At 70.2% G+C, this 10,120-nt stretch overlaps 1 protein-coding gene across 1 annotated transcript; it reads left to right on the top strand.

Moving 5' to 3' along the window:
- Nucleotides 1–181: 181 nt before the first annotated feature.
- On the top strand, nt 182–10,084 carry SURF4 (surfeit 4). The gene is made up of 6 exons (XM_070058612.2): nt 182–358; nt 7,032–7,218; nt 7,584–7,660; nt 8,103–8,146; nt 8,489–8,675; nt 9,046–10,084. The coding sequence occupies exons 1-6, from the start codon at nt 311–313 to the stop codon at nt 9,310–9,312; spliced, it is 810 nt and encodes a 269-aa protein (XP_069914713.1). The 5' UTR covers nt 182–310; the 3' UTR covers nt 9,313–10,084.
- The last annotated feature ends 36 nt before the right edge of the window (nt 10,085–10,120 follow it).

Raw genomic sequence — 10,120 nt, 5'->3', positions numbered from 1 at the left:
GCGGGTGGTGGGCGGGGCCCCGGGCGCGGCGGGCGGGGCCTCGAGCGCGGCGGGCGGGGCGGGCGTGGGGCGGGACCTCCGGCCCGGCCGCAGGCGCGCGCGCGCGGCCCCTTTAAGGCGCGGCGGGGCGTGTCCGAGCGGCGCGCGGCCCCTTTAAGGCTTGGCCTACGTGGCAGCCGCTGGAGCCGCCGCCGCCGAGCAGCGAGGCCGGCCGCTGGGCACTTCCTGTGGAGGCCGCAGCGGGCGCGGGCGCCGAGGGCGAGCGAGCGAGCCAGCCGAGTCCCCCGCCGCCGCCGCCGCCGCCGCCGCCATGGGCCAGAACGACCTGATGGGCACGGCCGAGGACTTCGCCGACCAGGTGCGGCCTGCGGGCCCGCCGCGCCGCCCACCCCCGCCCGGGCCCCCGCGCAGGCCGCCCGCCGCGCCCCGGAGCCGGCCCGGCCTGCAGGGCGCCCCGAGGGGCCTGGGCCGCCCCCCGAGGGCCTCCGGGCCTCCCGGCCCCGCTGGGGCGTCGGCCGCCCCCGCCCGGACGCCCGGGCCCGCTGGGCGCCCTGACCCCCGCCGGCGGGGCAGCCCCGGCCCTGGAGCGGCCGCCCGAGCTCCCGGGGCGCCTGGGGGGCCGGGGCGAGCGCCCCCACGGCCTGGACTGCGGGTGGTCCCCGCGCGGCCTGCGCTCCGCGGGGCGCCCCTGGCGGCGGGTGGGGGCCTGGTGGTCCCTGGGGCCGGGGGGTCCCCCGAGGAGGGGCGCCCGGCCGCGCTGCCCGCTTCCCAGGTGTGCGGGGCTCGCGGGGCCCCGCGGACTCTGCCCGCGCTGGCCGGGAGGGCGTGGGCGCAGCGCGGGCGGAGGGCGGCCGGCCCGGGTCCGCCTGCCCCGGGCGCGCCGAGGGCGCCGGCTCAGCCCCGGAGGATGGGGCCGCCCACAAGGCTCCCGTTAGGTCCGCAAGTCCCCGCGGCCCCCGCGGGCACCAGATCCTTGTCTTGGGGCAGCTAACGTGTGTGCGGCTCTGGCGGAGTTGTAGACGCTCGCAGTCTTTAATTTTTATGGGGGTGGTGTTGAGTAATCAAACTTGGAGGCCTTGGCTGGCGCGGCTCGTGGGGCTTTTTTTTTTTTTTTTTTTTTTTTTTTGGACCAAGCGATGGGTGATGGGGGCGAGCGCCCGGCCGGCTCTCCGGGTTCCGCCGGGCGCCGAGGTTGGCGAGCCCGGTGCTGGGGGAGAAGTCTTAGCCGAGACGGGAGCTCTCTCTCTGCGGTGTTTGACCACGGGGAGCCCGTGGACCTTGCCCGTCCGTGTCCAGGGCTCTGGGAGCCCGCGGGTCGCCCTGCATCGGCGGGGGTTTTGGTGACCTGGTTTTTATTTCTTCAGGAGGTGGCTCCTTTAACGAGCGCCACACAGGCTCACGCAGCCCGGCAAACCCCGGTGTTGCAAGTGAATTTCATAACCAAATCTAGATAAACCGTCGCTGGTCCAGCTGCCAGCGGCTCTCGGAAGTCACCGGCTCCTTTGGGCGCTGAGCGGCGGGCGCGGACCTGGCCGTCTCTCCACGCGTCCTGGTTCGTCCGCCGTGAAAAGCCGGCTTCCGGGGGCTCGGGGGCGACTCCTGTCACCCCTGGACTTGCCTGGGGCCACGGGCCGCACAGCCAGCGCCCTGCACGGCGCGGGTCCCCCCAGCTCCTCTGCCGGCACGGGGCCAGCGCAGACCCCAGCGTGGTGGAGTGGGCAGGGGCCGTGAGTGACACGGCAGTGACGCTGTAGGCGCCAGGGGACGTCCCGCCCCCAGGGGCTCGGGCAGGTGCCGGGCACAGCCCACCGGGCAGCTTCCGAGAGCTGCAGCCAGGCTGCCGTGGGGAGGGGGCCGGCGTGCGGGTGGTGGGGATCGTGGGCGCGGCCACCGGTCCGCTGAGGCGGCACGCCCACGTTCCTGGTCCCAGGACGGGCTGGGTGACCGTGAGCCTGCACCGTGCAGAGTGAGCCCGAGGGGTGCCGGCCCCTGACATTTGTGACACGGCCTGGGCCGTGGCAGGTTGGCCGTGGCGGCGGCGTCCCGGCTTCCTCCCTGCCTGGCGTGCTGCCACCTTCCCCGGGGCACAGCGGTGTGGCAGGGCCAGCAGTCTCCTCTCTGCCCCTGGCATCGAGCTCCTTGCCCGCGGCCAGGGACGGTGCCCGTCTGCTCCAGGAAGCCCGGCCGTGGGGGCAGTGCTGAGCGTGCGCCGCGGGGGCGCCGTGGGAGCCAGGCCGGCAGGGGCCGGAAGCGCTGGTGAGCGAGCGCAGTGGTCCAGATAACGTCAGCCGGCCCTTCGTGGCTTCTGCCTGATTGCTCGCCACCGGGGTGACGGACAAGCCGCCCGTGGCCTTACGCGCCGTGGCCTTTGGCGTTTGCACCTGTTCTTCCAGGTGGCAGAGCCAAGGGCACCCAGGAGCTGGGGGTGAGCCCTGAGCCTGACCCTGGCCACACCTCGCCGGCGCCGCCGTGGCAGAGCTGGCCCTGGCCTGGCCGCCCTGGGAGGGCGCCTGCACCCACGGGTGTTAGTGGGCTGGCGATGAGCGTCCTGTCTGGGCCGACTGGCGTGGGCGGGGCACTGGTGATGGTGAGCGGCTGTCATCCCCATGCGCTGCCGGTCCCCTGCAGGGGCTTCCTGCTCGCGTCGTGAAGGGGTGGGGCGGGGAGGCAGGGGGCTGCTGCGCTTTTGGGGGGCTCAGGTGCGGCCCCCTGGGCAGCGGGGACGGTGACAGGGAGGAAGTGTGGCTGGTGAGGCTAAGCTGGGGCACGCTGTGGCCAGCCTCGACCGCACACGGGTTTCCAGGAGGGAGAGCCAGGCTCGCCTCTCCAGCTCTGGGGCGGTCAGCACTGCCCCTGCCCCTTGGGTGCAGTGGGACCCACGGGCGCCGGCCGGAGGGAGCCTCGCAGGAAGTGTGCAGTCGCGGTGAGTCACCGCACTCTGCCGCCGTCTCCGCCTCCTCCGGGGACAGTCACTCCACGCGCCCGGGGCTGCCTGTGGACTTGGCTGGACCCTTGGCCAGGGCAGCCGCGGTCTTGGTGACCAGGGACGTCTGACCTGCCTGCTTCCTTGGAGTTAGCGGCCAGGAGGTGCAGGTTGCTTTTTGCTGTTTGTCCTGACTGCAAGGAAGGTCCCCTCCTGTGGGGCGTGGGTGCCATGGGGTCCCCGTGTCCCCTCCTGTGGGGCGTGGGTGCCGTGGGGTCCCCATGTCCCCTCCTGTGGGGCGTGGGTGCCGTGGGGTCCCCGTGTCCCCTCCTGTGGGGCGTGGGTGCCGTGGGGTCCCCTCCTATGGGGCGTGGGGTCCCCGTGTCCCCTCCTGTGGGGCGTGGGTGCCGTGGGGTCCCCTCCTGTGGGGCGTGGGTGCCGTGGGGTCCCCTCCTGTGGGGCGTGGGTGCCGTGGGGTCCCCGTGTCCGGGTCACGTCTCGGGCTGGGTTTGAGTGTGTCTAGACCGGTCCCCCTTAGGACGTCAGCTCTCTGGATTTCTCTGTCACTTGGCTGCCGCCCCTGCCCGTGGCCCGTGTCGCTCTTGCCAGCGACGTCCTCAGGAGGACCAGGAAAAGTCGTGATGAGCCAGCTGTGGCGCCTCCCTGCCAGCCAGCCAGGCCCGTGTCCAGGCTCTAGGGAGGCGACAGCCCCAGGGCTCTGTGCTGCGTGCTCTGACGTGGCCAGTGAGCCCCCTCAGGCCCGTGGCCCGTGGCCCGTGTGGTCTTCTCTGCTGTGCTGGGGACACGGCTCTGGGACGCCTTCCTGACGGCAGTGGCCCCTCTGGGCAGTCGTGACCAGCACCTGCGTTAAGAGTAGGGTGTCCTCGGGTCTGGGCCTCTTCCTAAACGCGGCTTCTCTCACGTCCACTCAGGAGAGGACGCGGGGCAGGGAGGCGGCGCGTGCCTCCTGCCTCGGCTGCACGGAAGGCAGGCCCGGGCTGCCCACCCTCGGCGCTCGCTCTCGCTCTCGCTCGCTCTCTAATCCTCTTCAGCCAGACACTCCAATTAAGCGCAGCCGAGTCATCGAGACGGAGACGGCCGCTAAACACGGCCTGGCTCTCGCGGGCGTGCACACAGCCCACGAGGGCCTTGGCGCAGGGAGGGCTCGACCACAGCCGCGGCCCAGGCGGGCGGCTCCCGGCTGTCATTTGGGGGCAAGTCAGAACACCTCTGCTGTCTGCTGTGGCCTCTGCTGCCCTGGGGTCCATGCCGAGGGGCACAGGCCCCTGCAGAAGGCTGCGCGCCCCCTCCCCGGGTCAGGCGAGGCGCAGGGCCCGCTCGGCCTCTGTGGAGCCCCCTCGGCCTTTGTGGAGCCCCCTCCCTGGGTCAGGCGAGGCGCAGGGCCCCCGCTCGGCCTCTGGAGCCCCCTCCCTGGGTCAGGCGAGGCGCAGGGCCCGCTCGGCCTCTGGAGCCCCCTCCCCGGGTCAGGCGAGGCGCAGGGCCCGCTCGGCCTCTGGAGCCCCCTCCCTGGGTCAGACGAGGCGCAGGGTCCCCGCTCGGCCTCTGGAGCCCCCTCCCCGGGTCAGGCGAGGCGCAGGGCCCGCTCGGCCTCTGGAGCCCCCTCCCTGGGTCAGGCGAGGCGCAGGGCCCCCGCTCAGCCTCTGTGGAGCCCCCTCCCTGGGTCAGGCGAGGTGCAGGGCCCCCGCTCGGCCTCTGTGTAGTCCCCTCCCCGGGTCAGGCGAGGCGCAGGGCCCGCTCGGCCTCTGGAGCCCCCTCCCTGGGTCAGACGAGGCGCAGGGCCCCCGCTCAGCCTCTGTGGAGCCCCCTCCCTGGGTCAGGCGAGGTGCAGGGCCCCCGCTCGGCCTCTGGAGCCCCCTCCCTGGGTCAGACGAGGCGCAGGGCCCCCGCTCGGCCTCTGTGGAGCCCCCTCCCTGGGTCAGGCGAGGCGCAGGGTCCCCACTGCCAGGGCTGCTCCGCTGGGAAGGTGGGTCCAGGAGCGCGTGCCGAGTGGGGCGCCGCGGGTCCTGATGGCACGGGTGGCGACTCCGTTGCTGGGCGGCCCGTGAGGTGGGGGCGGGGCGGCAGCCGCCAGGTGTGGGCTTCCTGCCTCTGGAGTGTTTTCCACGGGGCTCCTGGTTCACTTGGCACAACTGGGAACCGGGTTTTTCTTTAATTTCCCTTCCCTCTTTGTCTGCTCACAGCGTTTGGGCTGTTCAAGTTGCGTGAAAGGAGTCTCGGATTTGCAGGGCACAGAGACGTCCTTGGCCATACCAGGCTATTCTGATTTATTTATTTATTTACTGTGCAGGGTGGGGGCAGACAGATCTTCTGTCTGCTGGTTCACTCCCCAGGTCGCCACAGCAGCCGGGGGTGGGCCAGGCTGAAGCCAGGAGCCAGGAGCTTCTTCCGGGTCTCCCACGCGGGTGCAGGGCCCCAGCACTCGGGCCACTCCCCTGCTTCCCCAGGCCACAGCAGAGCTGGATCGGAAGGAACAGCCGGGACCCAGATGAGTGCCCACGTGGGGTGCTGCGGCTCCCCCCGCTGCGCCTCAGCCTGGGTGTTGTCTTCCAAACCTGCTACCCTGATTCTCTGCGGTCTGCCTGTCCCTCACCGTGGCCTTTGCCATCACCTCCCTGGGGGCCAAGGGTTGAGTAAACGCGGGCGGAATCAGCCCTGGCCGCTGGACTCGGCAGGTTTGGAGAGAGCTCAGGGCCTGTGACCCCGTCCTCCCCCGGTGCCACCCCGCTGCGCACCTCAGGGCCTGTGACCCCGTCCTCCCCCGGTGCCACCCCACTGCGCACCTGCAGGCTGTAAGGCTGGCGGGGACACCCGGGGCAGCCACGGCCACATCTTTTAAAAATGGTGAAGACGTGCCACCCTCTCACACACAGCATCTGTGTTCGCTGCAGCCGTGGGTTCAGTGAGCCCGGGGGCTCGTGCAGCCACCGGCCCCGGACTGTCCCGCCGTGCCCCTTAGACCCGTGCCCACACGTCACGCCGGGTGGGGGCTGGATCTGTCTCCCGAGAACCCGCCAGCCGTTATCGGAGGCTTCCCTCACTGTGTCGTTTTGAAGAGTGGGCGGAGAGAAGCGCAGGTGCAGCTGACGCCTCGCACCGGGCGTCTCACAGGGCGCAGCGCAGGGAGAATTCTCCCCTCCGCTGGTTCACTCCCCCAGTGGCAGCCGCAGCCAGGGCTGGAGCGGGCTGAAGTCAGGAGCCAGGGACTGCACCCTGGTCTCCGGCAGGGGCGGCAGGGGCCTAAGCCCTTGGGCGGTCTTCCTCTGCTTCCCCGGTGCATTAGCAGGGAGCTGGGCCAGAAGCCGGGCGGCCTTGCAGGCTGGGCTTACCTTGCCCGGGAGGGAGTTGCACGCTGGTGACCTCGCGCGCATATTTCACTGCTGTCCGGTTGTCCATCCCCTCGCTAATTTGCTGGCCATTAGCTGTGTGGATTTCAGGTGTGCTCACGACTGTTGCAGGGGTGTGGTCCCGAGCTTTCCTGAGGGGCCCCTGCTTAGGGCCTGCAGATGCCCCTGTGGCAGGCTGGGCTTCCCCCAGGGCTCTGCTGGCCCTGTGGCCCCGGGCCCTGGCTGTTGCCTGAGGGCCTCTTGTTCTATCTGCAGTGGCTCCAGAAGTCCCTGGAGGCTGGGAGGTGCAGGCCTCGGGTGGGGGCATGCAGAGGACCCCTCCCCTCTGCGCTCCCGTGTGCCCCTTCCGTGCTTAGGGCTGGAGCAGGGGGCACGTGTGGCGGGGTTGGGAAGCACTTTGGTGCCGCCCTCTGGTGCTCGTGGCATCTGGTGAGGGGAGGCCAGGGATGCTGCCCCACGGCCCCCGCAGCAGCGAGCAGCCCGTGTGCCAGCGGTGCGAGGCGCAGCCCCCGACCCAGCCGCCGGGGGCCGTGGGCAGCGCTGCCTTCCACAGCTGCAGCTGCCCCTTGCACCTGCCTCCCGCGTGGACGGCAGAAGAGCGCAGGGCCGTCGTTCACCTGGGGATCGGGGCCCGGATTGGCGGGGCGGGGCGGGGCTCCACCCTGGGCAGGAGCAGCAGCTGCCCTGTGCGCCGGCCGCTGGTCTGGGCCCAGCCCGTGACCGGGCCGTGTGTGGCCCCGCAGTTCCTCCGCGTCACGAAGCAGTACCTGCCGCACGTGGCGCGGCTCTGCCTGATCAGCACCTTCCTGGAGGACGGCGTCCGCATGTGGTTCCAGTGGAGCGAGCAGCGCGACTACATCGACAGCACGTGGAGCTGCGGCTACCTGCTGGCCTCGTCCTTCGTGTTCCTCAACCTGCTGGGGCAGCTGGGTGAGTGCGGGGCCCAGGGCCGGCCGGGCTCGGTGCCCGCCTCCTTGCTTCAGGGCGTGTGGTCTCCACATGAGTCCACAGCGGAGGCAGGTGGCCAGGGGGGTGCCAGGCACCCAGGACGGGGGCTGCGGAGGGAGCGAGCGCCTTAGACCAGACCAGAGGCCGCTCCCAGTGCAGGGGTCCCGGCCACGGGGCGAGGAAGGGGTCTGACCTTTGCAGCCTGCCCCGAGGCCTCCAGGGCAGAGCAGAGGGGACCCGAGAGGCACTGGCACCCTAGGAGGGTGACTGCTCGGCCAGGCCACCTCTGCCGTGGCGTCCCCAGGGGTGGCTCCGCGCCGTCCGCTGACCCCGCCCCTCCTCTGCAGCTGGCTGCGTCCTGGTGCTGAGCCGGAACTTCGTGCAGTACGCCTGCTTCGGGCTGTTCGGGATCATCGCGCTGCAGGTACCGGCACCGGCGGGCGCGCTCCTCTGCTCTCTGAGCCAGGGCCTGTGAGGGTGCAGCGCCCACCCTCAGCCTCGTGTGTCTCCCCCCGGGCAGCCCCTTCTCCGGCGGGTCGCTCCTCACCGGAGGCTGGCCCCAGCAGGCCTGGCTCTGTGCCCCTTTGCTGCTTCCCTGGGCCGCCGCAGGGGCCCGTTAGCCCCACCCTTGCGGCGAGGCAGTGCTCCCGTGGCCCTGTGGCCACGTTGGCATCTTGGAACCACCCTGTGCTCTGGAGCACTGGGCACCCCCTGACCACGCCGGCCCGCAGCCCCGAGCTGCTCACTGCCCCGAAGTCCTAGGACGCCTGTGTACTCTGTCCCCTTCTGTCGGAAGCACCGCCCCGGGCTGTAGTGAATTCTGTAGACTTTTCTGGAAAGTGCTGACTCCTCTCTCTCGCCCTCAGACCATTGCCTACAGCATTTTATGGGACTTGAAGTTTCTGATGAGGTAGGTGCGTCCTGGTTGGTGAGTGTTCACTCCCTGTATCGCTAACTCGGACCCTCCGCCGAGCAGGGCCCTGTGGGTCAAACAGCACCTCCTGGAAACAGGTGCTGGGTGGCCGGGCCTCCCTCGCCCGAGTCTCAAGGGTCTGAGTGGCTGACTGAAGCAGCCCCGGGCCCAGGGAAGACCCTCCGCCCCTCGAGCTGGGTGGGTTCACTGGTTCACTGCCGAACCCCGGTCCCATGCTCGGGCGCAGGCCCGCCTGGCCGCGGTTGGGGGGGGGGGGCTACTCGGATCTCGCGAGCGGGCCCGGGGCGTTCGCGTCCAGCCGGCCCTTCTGTCCCTCAGGAACCTGGCCCTGGGAGGCGGCTTGCTGCTGCTCCTGGCGGAGTCCCGCTCCGAGGGGAAGAGCATGTTTGCGGGCGTCCCCACCATGCGCGAGAGCTCCCCGAAGCAGTACATGCAGCTGGGGGGCAGGGTCCTGCTGGTGCTGATGTTCATGACCCTGCTGCACTTCGACGCCAGCTTCTTCTCCGTGAGTAGCCGCCCGCCCGCCCGCGTGCCGCCCGCAGCAAGCTGCCTCCTCAGGAGGACGCTGGGCTGCCCGGCTTCCGCAACTCCTCTCCGCCTTTGTCATGTGCCAGGTGTCAGGGCAGTCCCCCAGCAGCCTCCGGGCACGGCCCGCGAGCTGGCTGGAGCCTGGGCAGTGCCTGCGCCGTGGGATGGGTGGGAGGGGAGGGTGAGGACACACGCGGAGCTCGGAGCTCGCAGCGGGGACCCTCAGCCTGGCACGGTCAGGGCCGGGGCTGGCTCCACGGCACCGCACCTCCCCACGCGTGGCTGCCGCCCCAGCCTGGCGGGCACTTGCTGGAGCACGGCTCGCGCTCTCCCCCTCGCCCCTGCAGGTCGTCCAGAACATCGTGGGCACGGCGCTGATGATCCTGGTGGCCATTGGCTTTAAGACCAAGCTGGCTGCCCTGACCCTGGTCGTCTGGCTGTTCGCCATCAACGTGTATTTCAACGCCTTCTGGACCATTCCAGTCTACAAGCCCATGCACGACTTCCTCAAGTACGACTTCTTCCAGACCATGTCGGTGATCGGAGGCCTGCTCCTGGTGGTGGCCCTGGGCCCCGGCGGCGTCTCCATGGATGAGAAGAAGAAAGAGTGGTAACAGGACCGGGCCCTGCCCTGCCTGGCCAGCACTGGCTGCCGAGGACTGGCTCAGGGTGGCGTCGCCAGTGGCCAGCGTTCGTGTCCTCTCCCCCACCCCTTGGTAAAGGCACAGATGTTTCGAGAACTTTATTTGCAGACACCTGAAACCCGATGGCCAGACCTGCTCGGGAACCACAGCCGGTCTCGACCACTCAGTGCCCGCCGGCCGGTGGCCAGGTCCCGGGGGCGGCCCTGCCGGCTGTGGCCTCGGTCCAGTTGCTGGGTTTCTGGGGGCTGGCCTCTACGCTGTACTGTCATTCAGAGCGGTCTCACTTTAAGTTTACATTGTTAGCTCAAACTACTACGTGACCTGGGACGGCCCAGCCAATGCCACACTGGCTGGCTTCAAGTCGGGGGCTTTACCGCTGGCTCTGCCCCGTGCTGTGGCACTGCAACCGCCACAGGGACCCCAAAGCCAAAGGATGACGCAGTATTAGGAGGCCCCGAGGCTGCTGGGGTGGTACAAGTCCTCGCCGGGACGCCAGCTGGCCCAGGTGCGGGCAGGCTGCTGCCCCCTGCCCACAGGCCAGCCTGGCCGGCTCCTCGCGGACGGGTGTGGGGTGTGCAGCGCCAAGACCCTGGGCCGGCGCCACCTCGCACTCGCCCTCACCCCGTTCTGTCGCTCGCCCAGACTGTCCGCTCGCTACGCTGAATGCAGCCAAATTATTTCTTAAATTTGTGATGCCTTACCGGTTTGATCTTGACCCTGTATTTAAAGTTTTCTAACATTGCCTTATCCTGTGTTTCTTTCTGGGGGTGTCGTTGCT

This window comes from Oryctolagus cuniculus, chromosome 1, assembly GCF_051225735.1.
Source record: "Oryctolagus cuniculus isolate XC-2025 breed Fujian yellow rabbit chromosome 1, ASM5122573v1, whole genome shotgun sequence".
Classification (NCBI taxonomy): domain Eukaryota; kingdom Metazoa; phylum Chordata; class Mammalia; order Lagomorpha; family Leporidae; genus Oryctolagus; species Oryctolagus cuniculus.
Note: the sequence above shows the minus strand (reverse complement) of the source record. Positions and strands in the feature narration are given on the sequence as shown.